We start from the raw sequence: 16,785 nt of genomic DNA, 5'->3' as shown, positions 1-16,785 counted from the left end.
TTTTTTAGTTAAAGGATTTTATTTGGAAAGTCCATTTCCAGTAGAGTTTCACACAAATGAAAGGAAAAAAAAAGTGCATTAAATATAAAAATGCAAAAGGTGACAGCTCAGCAAAAAAAATTAAAAATGAATCACACGTTAAGTGCAGAAATTTTCAAAAAGGCATTTAGCTAAGAAAATAAGCATTTGCCCAGGCAGATTGCCTTAGGTGAAAACCGACTCCTCAGTGAAGTTGAGAAGTATGTGCGCATTTTCACAATGTGAACTGAAAAGAGGTGGTGCCAAGGGTGTGCTCGGTTTGAGGGAGAAATACATTTTGTTTTGAACTTTCAATCTGTGGCTGAAACAGGTCCAAAGTATGCAAATAGCCCTTCAGGCAATGTTCAATGGAAGATCACCCAGGTACAGACATACTCACAGACTTTATAGTAACACATGTCATTTAAAACTGCCCCCAAACTGACTGTTACTAGCAATACATCTAATTCTATTTTCTGCAAAGCTAGATTCTGTCTTCAAAATGAGATTTGTTCTTCAAAAGGTACGCTGCTAGAAATTCTATTGGATTTGGAGGCCTGTGGAAAGAAAAATCATTATTATGATCAGTATCAACTAGAATGTATTTCCTCTTAAGACCACATGGAGCTTGGTGGTATGAGATAAACAGAAAGCAGACACTGAAAGTCCAAACTGGTTATTCGTACAGACCCGTTGTGGCCACGTTATGCCAATAAGGCTGCATCAGGGGTAGTAACATAAAACAGCTAACCAGGGACAAGAAAGTCTTAGCCCAGATAGCAAAACTGATCATCCAAGATGACTTCAGCAGTAGTCTGACAGAAAGTGGAGCAGCAGCTTCATAGCTACTTTCTGTTTATCTCTTCTGTTGTTGCAAGACACTCAGCGTCTCTTTGCTTGGTGGTATGAGACAGGGTATAAGAGTGAAATTGAATGTACAAATTAGATTTATAAAGCAGCAGCATATTCTTCAACTACAGCAACCCCCCTTATTTGACTGTTTAATACCCATGTGGTTTTACTCATTCCCATAATAAATAAAACTTTCTATTTGTCCTGTTTGTCTTGAATAGATTGTAAACTCTGTCAAGCTGCATAAATCTAGTAGGGCTACAGAAACACTAAGTAGTAGAATAGTAATATTTCATCCTCTTTCAAGGCAAGCAAAGTTGTCAAAACAGCAACCAGGGAATTTTTCTACTACCAGCAAATCTAACTCTTCACAGTTAATATTGCAAAATATCCTCACTTTACACATTTTAATACCAGGAAACAAAATGAATAATCTGGATTCTACTGTTCAGAACTTAAACATTACAAGTCCAGAATAATTTGTGGGATAAAATGGTTAAGTTGGACAACCATTTGAAAATAAAAAAAAAGGATTATGAGTGCATGCAAAAGTTCTTGGCCTGGATGCTGCCTTTCAAAACAAGCAAAAGGATAGAATTATCTAGATGCATGGATTCAGATCCAGGGTCAATGCAAGGGTATTTGGTGTATTAGGTGAACTTTCAGCCTTGCATTCCCTTCCTTTCTCAACTAACTTCCAGGCCGCTAGGGCCTTGTTCCCAATATTTTAATAATTAATTAAACTGAACAATCATGATTACCAAACCCCTCCCCCCAACATGAACCTCCTAGAGCAATCCTGTAAATATGCACATTTGGGCTGTCTGTGCTGCTGCCACAGGAGGAAGCAAATGAAGCAGGGCCTGGAGTCCCAGGCTGTCTCTCTTTCCCTTTCTCTCAACAAGTCTCCCCATCTCACAGTACCCTGGATTCCAAGCAGCAGGTTAATGCCAGTCACATCATACATCTATGTACTGTCACACATAAGCTAAAGAAGTTTGATGGACTGAGCAAATAGGAAAGATGGTGTGTCAGTAGGGCTAAATGAATCCAGAAGAAGTGAAGGGGAAAAAGGATATAAGGTATTAGTAACTGAGAGAGGACTACTATACACAAGAGGATTTGGAGGCTTGTAGTCAGAAGTGAGCGAGATGGGATTCAAGTGGCAATATGAAGTACATTAAGATTTTGTTTTGAGATGTTATTGCAATGGTGGTAGTTTATACCTTAAAAAGAGTTTTGCTCCCAGGATAGTTGTTAGTGATTCTTTGGAAAGCAGGGGCAAGTTTGGAAAGGATGCAAGGACAAGTGACTGGCCTCACATAGTGGAATGGTATGCCACAAGGGATGAGTCTATGTGGGGACTATTTGTTTTACCACCACAGTATGAACTTATTTCAACAGGCATTTGCAGGTAAAAATGATTTACTTGTTGGTGTTAATAACAGTTTCCTGTGTGTGGTTAGGTGGGACTGTAAGGGTAGGGTTACAGATGTGTAATGAAAGGAGGACACGATGAGATCGGGGCAGGAGGGTTTTTTTTTTTTTGTATGAGAATTGCTTTGAGTTGTTGGAAGGGAAACAATATATAAACTGAAATAAAAATAAATACAAAATATTGCAGCAACAGTAGCAGCAGCAGACTGATTGGAAGAAAAGACTGGCAATCATATTTGTTTTGGCCTCTACAAGCAGACCTGAAATTTTATGTTCCGTCTAGATTAGCTACTTGCTCTGGCTTTAATTTATATTCTGCCATACATCTTACACAAGCAAGTAACTTACCGTTCCTTTGCAAGGACCGAGAGTCCTTGTAGTAGGATAGGCACCACAGTCTGATCCAGATAAGCCCGTGTAGGCAGCGACTGAAGATCTACTTTCTGCTTGGACAATTTCTCTGTACTGGTCTTCTCATTTTCTACTATTCTCTGAAGAGTTCAAAACAAAAACAAAAATGAAAGACACTGCAAAACAAAGCATTAGATAGTAAGCTCTTTTGAGCAGGGACTGTCTTTTCTTCATGTTCAATTGTGAAGCGCTGCGTACGACTGGTAGCGCTATAGAAATGATTTGTAGTAGTAGTAGTAATATTGCATTATAGTGTTACAAAAAGGAGCTGCTTGTTAAGAACTGAATATGGACAATTGTCTTGCCAGGCAAAGTAGAAACTAGAGACAGTCTATTGCAGAAGCAGAACAGACAACCAAACAGCAGCAGCGATCCAAGGAAAGACAAATGCTGACTTTTGGAATTGGACCAGAGCCTTTTCTGTGTAGGTATTACAGTACATGCATTGAATCTATGAATATATTGTGGAAACCTATGTGACTCCTGATGAAGGTTACATAAGAACATAAGAGTAGCCATACTGGGTCAGATCAATGGTCCATCTGGCCTATAAGTACATAAGTTTTGCCACACTGGGAAAGACCAAAAGGTCTATCAAGCCCAGGATCCTGTTTCCAACAGTGGCCAATCCAGGTCACAAATACCTGGCAAAATCCCCCAAATTCTCAATACATTTTATGCTGCTTATCTCAGAAATAAGTAGTAGATTTTCCCCAAGTCAATTTAATAATGGTCTATGGACTTTTCCTTTAGGAAGCCATCCAGACTCTTAAAACCCCACTAAGCTAACTGCCTTTACCACAGTCTATGGCAACAAATTCCAGAGTTTAATTACACGTTGAGTGAAGAAACTTTTTCTACGATTTGTATTAAATTTACTAATTTGTAGCTTCATCACATGCCCCGCAGTCCTAGTATTTTTGGAAAGAGTAAACAAACGATTCAAGTCTACTTGTTCCACTATATTCATTACTTTATAGACCTCTATCATATCTCCCCTCAGCCGTCTCTTCTCCAAGCTGAAGAGCCCTAGACACTTCAGCCTTTCCTAACAGGGAAGTCGTTCCATCCCCTTTATCATTTTCGTTGCCCTTCTCTATACCTTTTCTAATTCCACTATTTCCTTTTTGAGATGTGGTGACCAGAACTGAACACAATATTCAAGGTGTGGTCGCACCATGGAACAATACAAAGGCATTATAACATCCTTATTTTTGTTTTCCATTCATTTCCTAATAATACCTTACATTCTATTTGCTTTCTTAGCTGCCGCAGCATACTGAGCAGAGGATTTCAACGTATCATCAACAACGCCGCCGAGATCCCTTTCTTGGTTGGTGACTCCTAACGTGGAACCTTGCATTACGTAGCTATAGTTCTGGTTCCTCTTTCCCACATGCATCACTTTGCACTTGCTCACATTAAACGTCATCTGCCATTTAGACGCACAGTATCCCAGTCTCGTAAGGTCCTGGGGAACTGGGTTCAATTTCCACTGAAGCTCCTTGTGACTGTGGGCAAGTCACTTAACCCTCCATTGCCCCAGGCACAAAATAAGTACCTGTATATATGTAAACCGCTTTGAATGTAGTTGCAAAATACCACAGAAAGGTGGTATATCAAGTCCCATTTCCCTTCCCTCTTGCAGTGTTTGTCCTTCTTGGATCACAGCTACTGTCTGGTTGTCTGTATTGCCAGGCAAACTGCCAAAAGTTTTACATCCCGATTGTGAGCTCATTTACCTGACTGAGAGCTTGCATCCATTTTGTAAGTGCAGCACAAAAGTAGCTGCTGTAATGCCACTGATGGCTATCTCCCAACATTGATGCTCTGTCACTACTAGGAAAGAGAAAATGAATATTCCAAGCAGAAACCACAACCAGTCATTTCACCACAGGAGCCTGTTCACTATTTACTGTACAGCCAATGAGTGCTGTCAGCTGAAGGCTAAGCCACCTAGGGTTCTCAGCAGCATATTAGCGAGTTTAAAACAAGGGAAAATGCTGATCCAGCAGGTAGCAGTTACATAATCTGTGGATGCAATGAGTTAGGTTTTATAGGCATATTTCAATACTTTTCTGTAAAAGGATGACAATAACTCAGATTTAGACTATATCTTACAAAGTGTGAATTTTGTATAGCTTTCTATGAAATAGAGACAGCACAACTTGTATGTACAAAACAGCAAAATCCATCATCTGGAGACATTAATCTGTGAGGCACAAAATTACTATACTTCAAACGAGGTTTAAAAAACAAAACAAAAATCAGTAAAGAGCATTACTTTCCAGACAGCCCTGGTTCAACCCACCCCATATAAAAATTGCCAACATTTACCTTTCCAAACTAGGAAAGTCATATTTCACGAGAATCTAGCACCTAACTGGTACACCTAGCTGCATCAAACTTAAGGGGACACATGCACACATCTTATGAAAAGACTGTCAGCAGCTTTCAAAATTGTAATAGATATTTATGTATTGGTTCTTGATATTCTCCTAAGGATTAACTCCACACAAAGTTAAGCAGCTCCCCTTTGGGTAGTGATTTATTACTGAACACATTATCCCCCAACCTACTGCCAGTGATCTGGGAGACCGAGAAGGCTGCAGGAGAGGAAGACCATCAGCAGTTAACACGATGCTAGTACCCGATGTGAGAAGAGCAACTCTGACTGCTGGTGGACCTTCTGCCATTGAAAGTGAAGAAAGCTTTGAGGAAGAGTCTGTTGCTGCCTTGCTGACAGTCCTCCTTCTGGCAAGACCTGCAAAAATAGCCCTGGAAGAAGTTTGTCTGGTGATAGTGTCTATGCATAAGATTTGTTTAACTGTTGCTTCATAATTGTTTCATAAGTCCCAGGCTGTGGAGTTGGAGGCCTCTAAGAATAAGCAAGAAATAGAGTGGCTTGAGCAACAGATTAAAGTGATAATAGAGGTTCAAGCATCCTTGGTTTTAACTAAAACTGTGGTCTAAAGGAAAGTATGGAAAACTCAGCTAGAACGCTCAATCTTTGATTGCTGAAATTTCCCCGCAGGCTTACTCTGTCACCAAAAGACTTTTTTTTTATAGATATCTTAAGGAAGTGTTGACATTTCCAGTAGAAATATATTGCCATCTTTGAATTCTGTTTATTATAATCCATCTAAAGATAAAAAAAGGGGGCCTGTGGGCGCTAATTCATCAACTTTCTATGTCACTAGATTATTAGAAACGTCTGGAGACTTTAGTGCTAGAACCACATTGACTGTGTCCTTTATATTCATGCAGGACAAAAACTCAGTCATGTGCTGTTACGTCCACTTTCAGGAAGCTGATACTTTCTTTTAACCGTGCTGACTGTCATTTGGTCATCTCTGCACCTTTTCTAACATGTAACATAATAAATGCTATGGCAGTTAAAGACCAGCATGTTTCACCCAATCTACCAGAAATGTGGCCACGGTTACACCAGCCACTGTCTGCAGGTTAGCGCCTCTATGCTATTTGTGTGAGTTATCTATATTTTACTTTGCGTACAAATACTTTATTCATCTATTCCATCCTCTTCTCATATAGGTCTCCTCTGTGTATATCCCATGCTTTTTTGAATTCCATCACCTCCCACGAAAAAGAATTCCAGGCATCCACCATCCTCTCCATGAAAAAGTATTTCCTGATGTTGCTTTTCAGTCCCCTCCCCCCTTGCAGCTTCATTTCACATTGTCTAGCTGTATTGTGTCTCTGTTTTTGAAAAGTTGTTGTCTGATCTCGGAAGCCAATCTGGGTTAGGCCTGGGGAGTACTTGGTCGGGGGACCGCCTGGGAATACCAGGTGCTGTAGGCTAAGTAATCCACTGTGGACAGAATACTTGCCAACTAAAGATTTGATGCGTATTCCATATTTCCGCAAAACAGCAAATAAATGTCCCATGAGACGCAATCAAAAGCCTTCTCCACATCAAAGCTGATAAGCAGAGAAGGTAGGCATGTTGTTGGACCATCTCCCAACTAAGCTTAGTTGATATCTCAGCATCTAAAACTATGCACCTCCATTTACACCAACGTAAACATGGTGTAAATCCCGGCACGTAGATTTAGGCACACTGGGCCATATTCTATAACTGCGTGCGTAAATTTCAGAACGCCCACAAAATGCCCATTTCCCAACCCATAACCATGCCCCTTTTTGCCTGCAAGTGTTAGAAGTTAGGCAAACTGCATTAGAGAATACGCTTAGTGACTTGTGCGCATAATTCTAATTGCCAATTAGTGCTCATTATTGCTTAAGAGCTGTTATTAATGCTGATTAGCTTGTTAAGCCAATTAAGTTACACACATTGTTATAGAATATGCTTGGATTTCAGTGCAGATCTCTAGGTGCGTTATATAGAATCTGGGGGGTATATGCTGCAATTTTTGATCTGTCAAGCTTTCCAGCAATGCACGGATCTCAACTTCTATTTTGGCAGCCCAGGCCAAGCTGACCGAGTTCGGGCCTGCCAACAACTCCTCCACCATCTTGGTCTCCATTGTGGCCTTGGTCCCTCTCCTTCCTCGGGATTTTTTAAAGTCCTAACAATGTTTTCAAATGCCCAAAAAGAGAATTTCAGGATCTCCAAAGTTTCCACTCCACACAGGTTTGAGATTTAAGGCAATTGGACACCTAACTGACCAAAGGGGCCTGGAAGCTCACCTCACTGCTTCGCAGCAAAGCATCACGTGACCTCAGACTAAGTGTATTTTAAAGAGATTAGTCAGTACTGTAGTTAACTAGGCCAGACCAGGCTGATGTCTACTTAGACAGAAACTGTACTGTAATAACAAGGGCTCGCATCCCAACAAAGGTGCAAAAAAGGAAAGCAGAAATTTTAATGTAGAGTGCATTGCTTTTTTTTGCCTTGCTTCTCTTTCTCTGGCTGTATGCTACTGAATATAAGGTTTTGATTAATCCTTTTGCTGCTATGACCAGAAACTCTCTCACACAAAAAAAAGGTATTAAAACATCCTGTAGTTGTCACTGATCTCAATACATTTAGACAATAAAATGTATGAATAAACCTTAGATGTGGTTAAGGATCTTTTCTTGTAAGTAAGGCCAAGTCTTTACAGTGCTGAGATTTATATTAATGCACTTTGTGGAGAAGGTTACTGTGCTCAAGATTACATTTGCCAAGTACATTACCTGCCAGAACAACACAGAACCTCTAGCCCATACATCTGTTAACATTAACTATTTAGTGGAGGATTTAAGCCAATCAGACTGGAAAATGGCTTGAAGAAAAACAGCAGTTACAGATTCACACACAGCTTGTGCAATTGTGCATACAAAGTCAATATCACACAGTTACATGCAAGCAGTGATCTGCTTCAACAGCTGTCCAGATACCACCGAATCAGTGATCGTTTGCCTTATCTCACTTTTTCCTCTCCATTCAATGAAGATGCATTGTATTCAAATCCCATGTGAATATTCATTTGGCCATTTTGAAATCCTGACTGGCTAGGTGTGTCCTGAGGACTGGGTTGAGAACCCTACTATATAGGAAGAGGGAGGGAATCAGAACAAAACTTAAAATGACCTTCACACTTAAAACAAGGTATAGAGGGGTGTAACCTGCAATGAGCAATAGGTACAACCCTAAACTAAGCCACAGAGGGGCAGGTACAACTCTAACCACCTTATTGGACAGACTAAATGGCCAATCCAGATCCTTATCTTATGTTTATGTTACTATGAAGCCCCAGGGGTGGAGGTAAACAGATAGATGCAACACTGAGTTTCTATAGGGCACAAAATTTAAGTTAACATACCATGGAAAAATAAATAATGTGGCTGCTTTATATACCTCTCTGACAGATAACATTTCAGGTTTGATATACCACCCATTCAGAAATCCAATCTGAGCGGTTTACAAAGTTATAAAATTAAAAACAAAAAACAACCAAAATATTACATGAGAATCTTCCTATTGTAGAAAGTGTTACCCTTCAAACTTCGGAATCCTTACAAAACACCCAATCATGAAAATCAAATTTAAATGCCATACTTACCTTACAGCAACAGAACACTACTCATCCTTAGTCTGGAGAATCAAACTGAGGACTAGAACTGCAGCGTTTTAGATATGATTGTTTTTCCAACACTGAATGAATGACATTTATTGTCATGAAAAAAAAAAATGTATACTGAGAAGAGAAGTGGTATATTACTTCATTACTACAAAGTTGTGTTAATAACTTAAAATTATGTTTTTTTTTTTTTTTTTTTTTAAAAAGACTCAAAATTATGGGGCCCTTTTACTAAGCTGCAGCAAAAAGTGGCCTGCGGCAGTGCAAGCAAATCTTTCGGGCATGTGGTGGGCCATTTTTTGCCGTGTACTGGAAAAAGGGCCTTTTTATAAGGGGCCGGAAAATGGACGTGTGACAAAATAAAAAACAGCACATGTCTCGGCCTGAGATCTTACTGCCACACATTGACTTAGTAGTAAGGTCTCACACATTACCCGGGTGGTAGACATGAAGCATGCGCACACTGCTGTTTACCGCCGGGTAAGCACCACACGGTAGAAAATATTTTTTTTACCACACATTCGACACGTGCCAAATTCAGAATTACCGCTCGAGGCACGCAGTAGCTGATTTGGCGCGCGCTGGATGCATGTAGGGCCTTTCTAAAAGGGCCTCTGTTCTTAAAAATAAAATTTACCAGTTTGCTAATGATTAAAAATTAAAATGCCTTCACGTTGGTGGTGTTGGGATGATCATTATTACTGAGGTTGGGGGGGGAGGGTCAAGATGGCAGTGGTAAGCTGAAGCACACCGTGAGCTCAGTTTTCCTTTTGGTTTCATTCACAATGGCTCTTCAGCGTCGGGGGAAGATTCGGGCATTTCCAAATGTTGATTCTGTATCAGCGACTGCTCTTCAGGACAACAAACGGTATGGTATGCTCAGCCACTTCTTATTTATCCCTTGGGCCATTCCTTTGCTGCGAATTCCGCTGATGGAGCTGCGGCCTTGCCTAAAGGAGGTGTATCCAGCCCATTTCCCACACTAGGAAAAACAGTGCACCAGTTACCCAGCGGTAACTGAACAGTGCCACGCTCTACCCAGTTACTGTCAGGTTAGCGCAGGAGCCCTTACTGCCATCTCAATGGGTGGCGGTAAGAGCTCCCCCTCGCATGGCCACGCGGCAAGAGCAATCTTACCATATGGCCATGGCTACTTTCAGCCTTTTTTACCTGCTGAGGTAAAAAGGGCCGCAGCATGTAGCAAAAACATCCCCTCCCGCTAGCGAAGGGCCCTTTTTAACCGCAGCTTAGTAAAAGGACCCCTTAATTTGTCTCCAACTATTTCTGTCACTTTGTCCCTTTTATAATTGTGACTTGTGGTCTAATATGAAAATTTAGGAGTATTGTGATAAATACATAAATTTAAAAAAAAAAAAAATTAAAAAAACATCCCATTAACATGGACAAAAAGTCCATTAGCTGGAATCAAACCCTGACCACAGGGCAGGCAGGAATTCCACCACTAAGCCACACACTTCCTACTCACTGTGCTGCAAATAATTGTAAAATGAAAGCAAAAGCACACAATATCATGACTATAAGTATCCACCATTCTGATGATTGGCCATAGACGTCAAGGAAGTAAATCCCCAAGATCACTGTATAATTTCTAATAGTAAATAAAAAGGTGCCTTAAAATAAGTCATAATTCTATAAAAATAGATGATGTAGAACTCTTTTTCCAAGGAACAGAAAATTATGTTAAAATGTACAAAATAATCATATGTCACAGAGACAAGAATCTGGATCACTTACTACTACTATTACATGACCATCTTGAAAAAGGTTTTTTAGTTTATCAATTAAAAAAACAGATTGAAACCACAAAAATTAAGGGCCCTGTTTACTAAGCCATGCTGTAGGCGCACAAACTTTATCACATACACTGATAGACACACCCATTATATTCCTATGGGTGTGTCTAGCATTAGCGCATACTGATTTTTAGATCCCACTAAAAGGTTTGCATGTCCTCATCGTGGCATAGTAAACAGGGCCCTATGTTGTAGAAATATCTCTGCTCCACTAGATGGAGATAATATATATAATTCAACATTTCTTCAATGAAAGCCAAATTCATTAGAAGTGGATCAACATATCAATTCTGTATAGGTAAGGTAAATTTTAATGTCATTTTGTTTCAAGCCCTCTAGAAAATCATGTTAATCTGTGATTTTTAAACAATGTGGTTTACATCTGGGAAGGGAACAGATACCAACCAAAAGGAAAGGAGAAAAACCTCTACGTGAAAGGAACCCAAAACCTCTACATAAGCTCCAAGAGTAACAACCATCTGAGAATGCTATGAATGCCCACAACAGGTCTATCAATGCCAAATAATTAAAGAAAATGTTGGTAATAAATACAAACAGAACAGAAAAGAGGAAAATAAGGTGATACATTTTTGACAAGATGCCACAAGCAGAACGTCCTTCAGGTCGGTTATGAGCAAAAGATGACATATCTAATATAATAATTTGCTCCTCCAACATTCCAATGTGTCTCACTGGGATCGTTAACCACCTGCTGACATCACTCCTCCAACTTTCCAATGTGTGTCACTGGGATTGTAACCACCTGCTGACGTCACTCCTCCAACTTTCTCCGTCCCCCCTCCCTCCCAGTTCCATGGGACCCTGGAACTGGGAGGGAGGGACTGAGGGACAGAGGGAGGGGGGACCCTGGAAATGGGAAGGAGGGAGGGGGGACACTGGAACTCGGAGGGAGGGAGGGGGGCCTGGAACTGGGGGGGAGGTGGAGGGGGCAGGGGAGAGATGCTGCACATGGATGGATGGAGGGGGCAGGGCACAGAGGATGTTGCCTGCATATGGGTGAATGCAGGGGAGGGAGGGGACGATCCTGGAACTCGGAGGGAGGGAGGGAGGGGGACAACAACCCTGGAACTCAGAGGGCGGGAGGGAGGGGGGACCCTGGCACACACTCTCATGCTCACACACACACACTCTCTCTCACAGACACACTCGCACCCAGTCTCACTCTCTCTGTGTCACACACACACACTCGCACATTCACTCTCTCTCTCTCACACAGTCACTCTCACACACACTCTCTCAAACATACACACTTCGAGGAAAACCTTGCTAGCGCCCGTTTCATTTGTGTCAGAAACGGGCCTTTTTTACTAGTCAAAATATATATAGTGAAACACGAAAAGCATTCCAATCGCATTCTCAAGGAAAAAGTAGGAGAATGGGGCTAAAGCAAAACACAATAACCACATTATATCCAAGATAAAGGGTTTGTCTATGAAAATTATATCTAATAATAATTCCATTTAGATCAGAGATATTATTAGAATTATGATCCAAAGACAGCTAACAGTTTCGTACCTCGACATTTTCTGTGAGACCATATTCAGAATGAGGGTTTTCTGTAACCTATAAAATAAAAAGACATCAGCTAAAATGAAACATTCCAGCATTACCAATAGACAGTGCAATATTTATTGCAAAGTACTGTTCTGGTACCTGTGACTGCCCCTCCACGCTTTGCTCTGAATCCATGGTGCTGTGAATGGAAAATCCTATGTCTATGGAGGTTTCTCTGTAAAAGAAAAAAAATTCAATGTCAGCCTTTAAGTAGTTAACAAAAAAAAAAAAAGGTGAAAAATGTTTCCACTAAAATGGAGCTGAATATCAAAACAAAAAGGTGGAAATAAACCTGGTATGGTATTGCAATTATTAATTTTTTTTTTCATTTTTTATATATATGAGGGTGGCAGCAGAAATGATCTGTAAATGGTCACAGAACTTTGTACATGGAACACCAACCCCTATAACACGGCTTAGTAAATAGGGCCCTATACTAGTAATTTCCAGTCTGCGAAAATTGTAATGATCTTAGGGCCTTTTTCAAGTAAGCCTATTGCCATAGGCAGAAGTGAAAATAAGCATTGAATAAGGTCATGGGATTAACCAATTACATAAGCAAAAATTTCATCAATTGAATGGTAGTAATACAAACCAGGGCTGTAGAGTTGGTACACCAAACCTTTTTTTTTTTTTTTACTGTCCAACTCCTACTATCTATAGTAAATCTAAGAGAAATTTGATTAACTACAAAGAAGGTAAAATTATGTATCATACCTGATAATTTTCTTTCCATTAATCATAGCTGATCAATCCATAGACTAGTGGGTTGTGTCCATCTACCAGCAGGTGGAGATAGAGAGCAATCCTTTTGCCTCCCTATATGTGGTCATGTGCTGCCGGAAACTCCTCAGTATGTCGATATCAAAGCTCCATCCGCAGGACTCAGCACCTAGAGAATTACACCCACAAAGGGACACTCTGCCCAGCTCACCACCGCTGAAACGGGGGAGGGGAATCCGTCCAGCTCATCCCCGCAGAGCGGGGGAGGGACACCACACCCGCCGATGTGGGGGGATCTGGCTTATCCTGCGACCGCAACCGCAGGAGGAGCTGGCTGACCCTAACACCGCCGAAGCGGGAGGGATATAATGCTACCCTACTGCCGCACAAAGCGGGAGGAAGCACCGGCAGAATTTAGGTCTCAATCCAGCCCCGTAAAACGGAGGGGAGAGGAATGCAGCAGCTCACTGTAACACAAAATCGTCTCAACTCCAGAAGAATTCCATCGAAAAAACTTGAACACGAAGATCCTCCTGAACAGGAACTGAAGACTAACTTGAACCTGAAATGCAACCAGAATATACACAGTACAGATATCTGGGAGGGGCTATGGATTGATCAGCTATGATTAATGGAAAGAAAATTATCAGGTATGATACACAATTTTACCTTCCATATCATCATGCTGATCAATCCATAGACTAGTGGGATATACCGAAGCAGTACTCACCCAGGGCGGGACATAGAGATCCCTGACCGCAACACTGAAGCTCCAAACCGGGCCTCCGCCCGAGCAGCCACAGTCAAGCGGTAATGACGGGAGAAGGTATGAGCCGATGCCCAAGTTGCCGCCTTACAAATCTCTTCCAAGGAGACGGACCCGGCCTCTGCCATCGAGGCCGCCTGTGCTCTAGTGGAGTGAGCCTTCAGCTGGATAGGCGGCATCTTCCCCATGGCCACATAAGCCGCTGCAATGGTTTCCTTGACCCATCGTGCCTGTAGGCTTGGATGCCTGCAGACCCTTACGAGGACCTGCGAACAGCACAAACAGATGATCCGACTTTCGGAAATCATTGGTCACTTCCAAGTATCTGATGATGACTCGTCTCACATCTAGGTATTTGAGAGCAGAATACTCCTCTGGGTAGTCCTCCCTGCGAAAGGAGGGTAGGCAGATCTGCTGATTCACATGGAAACGAGAAACAATCTTGGGCAGGAAGGAAGGCACCGTGCGAATAGACACTCCTGCCTCAGTGAACTGCAGGAAGGGTTCCCGACATGATAGCGCCTGGAGCTCGGAAACTCGTCTGGCTGAAGTGATAGCCACCAAAAAGACTGCTTTCGACGTCAGGTCTTTCAGAGATGCCCTCGACAAGGGTTCAAAAGGCGGCTTCTGCAAGGCTCTTAGCACTAGATTGAGATTCCACGCAGGCACCACAGAGCGCAGAGGAGGGCATAGGTGATTAACTCCCTTGAGAAAGCGCACCACATCTGGCTGCGAGGCCAGGGAAGCACCCTTCAGGCGACCCCTGAAGCAAGCCAGAGCCGCTACCTGGACTTTAAAGGAACTGAGTGACAAGCCTTTCTCCAAACCTTCTTGCAGGAACGCCAACACTGACGAAATTGGAGCAGTGAAGGGAGAAAGAGAGCCTGCCTCACACCACGATGCAAAGGTACGCCAAACCCTGGCATAAGCAGTAGAAGTAGAGCGCTTCCTCGCTCTCAGCATAGTGGTGATGACCTTGTCTGAGAAGCCCTTCTTCCTCAGACGCTGCCGCTCAATAGCCAGGCCGTAAGACCAAAGGGGGAGGGATCCTCCATCACCATGGGACCCTGATGCAAGAGGCCCCGCACCGCTGGCAGCCGCAGAGGGCCATCCACCGAGAGCCTGATCAAGTCCGCATACCAGGGACATCTGGGCCAGTCCGGACCCACCAGGATTATCCGACCCGGATGCTTTGCCACCCGGTCTAGCACCCTGCCCAACATGGGCCAGGGCGGGAACACATAGAGAAGCTCCCGTGTCGGCCTCCGTTGGAGAAGAGCATCTACTCCCAGAGATCGAGGGTCCCGTCCTCTGCTGAAAAAACGCGGCACTTGGCAATTGGCCGATGACGCCATCAGATCTATGCTCGGCTGGCCCCAGCGCTTTGTGATGTCCAAGAACGCCTGAGCCGATAGCTGCCACTCTCCGGGATCCAAAGTATGGCGACTGAGAAAGTCTGCCTTGACATTCATGACTCCCACAATGTGGGCCGCCAACAGCTGTTCCAGGTTCGCTTCCGCCCACTGGCATAGATTCATGGCCTCCTTGGCTAGAGGGGCACTCTTGGTACCTCCCTGGCGATTGACATAGGCCACGGCCGTGGCATTGTCCGACAGGACCCGTACTGGCTTCAGCGCCAGTACCGGGAGAAACTCCAAAAGCGCCAACCGAATGGCTCTGAGTTCCAGGAGGTTGATAGACCACTTTGCCTCTGCAGGAGACCAGAGGCCCTGCGCTGTCCTTCCCAAGCAGTGGGCTCCCCAGCCCGTCAATGAGGCGTCCGTCGTGACGACAACCCACTCCGGGGTCAAAAGAGGCATTCCTGCGGACAGCTTGTCTGTCCTCAGCCACCAGCTCAGCGCCTTACGCACCGCTGGATCCAAGGGAAGGCGCACAGCGTAATCCTCCGACACTGGAGTCCATCGCTGCAGCAGAGAGTGCTGTAGAGGTCTCTTATGGGCCCTGGCCCAGGGCACTACTTCCATCGTGGCCGTCATAGAGCCCAACAGCTGCACATAGTCCCAAGCCCGAAGAGGAGAGGCTACTAGGAACTGGTCCACCTGAGCCTGAAGCTTGACAATCCGATTGTCTGGCAGGAACACTCTGCCCACTTGGGTGTCGAAACGAACTCCCAGATACTCCAGGGACTGAGTCGGGCGCAGCTGGCTTTTCTCCCAGTTGATGATCCACCCCAGGGAGCTCAAAAGAGCAATCACCCGGTCTAAAGCTCTGCCGCACTCTGCATAAGAGGAAGCTCGGATCAACCAGTCGTCCAGATAAGGATGGACTTGTACTCCTTCCTTTCGTAGGAAGGCCGCGATGACCACCATTATTTTGGAGAAGGTCCGTGGAGCCGTAGCCAACCCGAACGGGAGGGCTCTGAACTGGAAGTGTCGGCCCAGGACTGCAAAACGCAGAAAGCGTTGATGAGGCCAAATGGGAATATGCAAGTAAGCTTCCTTGATGTCCAAGGATGCCAGGAACTCCCCTGCCTTCACTGCCACTATAACAGAGCGGAGAGTCTCCATTCGGAAGTGCCGAACTTTCAAGGCCCGATTGACCCCTTTGAGGTCGAGGATAGGCCGCACAGAACCTCCTTTCTTTGGTACCACAAAGTAAATGGAGTAACATCCCTTGCCAAGCTGATCTTCTGGCACCGGAACGACTGCACCCAGGCGGATCAGATTGTCCAAAGTCTGCTGCACTGCCACAGCTTTGACTGGAGACTTGCAGGGAAAGTGCACAAACCCATCTCTTAAGGGTCGGCAGAACTCTAGCTTGTAGCCGTCTCTGATGACTTCCAGCACCCAAACGTCTGAAGTTACCCTGGTTCACTCGCCCAGAAACGAGGATAGGCGTCCTCCAATCTGCTTTGGGCCATGGACCAGGGCCCCATCATTGGGTACGAGACCCTGGGGGAGGACCGGAGGACGCACCTCCGGGACGGCGTTCTCTGCGAAAGGAATGCTGCTTGGGGGAGAAGTTCCTCTTGAAGGAAGAGGGGGCAGAGGATCCCGACTTGCTCGGGCGATACCGACGGGCTTCCTGAAACCGTCCTTTGGAGGAACCGGGGCGGGCACCACTAGCCCGAGCCCTGACCTTCGGTAACCTCTTGCCCTTGGACGTGCCGAGATCGGTCACA

The 16,785-nt window shown here is 43.8% G+C and overlaps 1 protein-coding gene across 4 annotated transcripts in view; it reads right to left on the bottom strand.

Moving 5' to 3' along the window:
* The window catches only part of DPY30 (dpy-30 histone methyltransferase complex regulatory subunit), a 42,190-nt gene continuing 25,405 nt past the window's right edge, over positions 1-16,785 (bottom strand). For 3 of the 4 annotated variants that reach the window (XM_030196415.1, XM_030196414.1, XM_030196413.1), the window contains exons 2-5: positions 12,254-12,329; positions 12,116-12,163; positions 2,656-2,798; positions 1-575 (exon numbers count right to left, since the gene is read on the bottom strand). In XM_030196415.1, coding sequence (XP_030052275.1) covers positions 503-575; positions 2,656-2,798; positions 12,116-12,163; positions 12,254-12,289 — 300 coding nt within the window. In that variant the 5' untranslated portion in view covers positions 12,290-12,329 and the 3' untranslated portion in view covers positions 1-502. Of the gene's footprint in view, positions 576-2,651; positions 2,799-12,115; positions 12,164-12,253; positions 12,330-16,785 lie in introns of those variants that run through there. The other variant, XM_030196416.1, reaches the window with a different exon arrangement.

Source organism: Microcaecilia unicolor, chromosome 3 (assembly GCF_901765095.1).
Source record: "Microcaecilia unicolor chromosome 3, aMicUni1.1, whole genome shotgun sequence".
In the NCBI taxonomy this organism is placed as follows: Eukaryota; Metazoa; Chordata; class Amphibia; order Gymnophiona; family Siphonopidae; genus Microcaecilia; species Microcaecilia unicolor.
The sequence above is the reverse complement of the archived record's forward strand: the minus strand, read 5'-3'. Positions and strand labels throughout refer to the sequence as shown.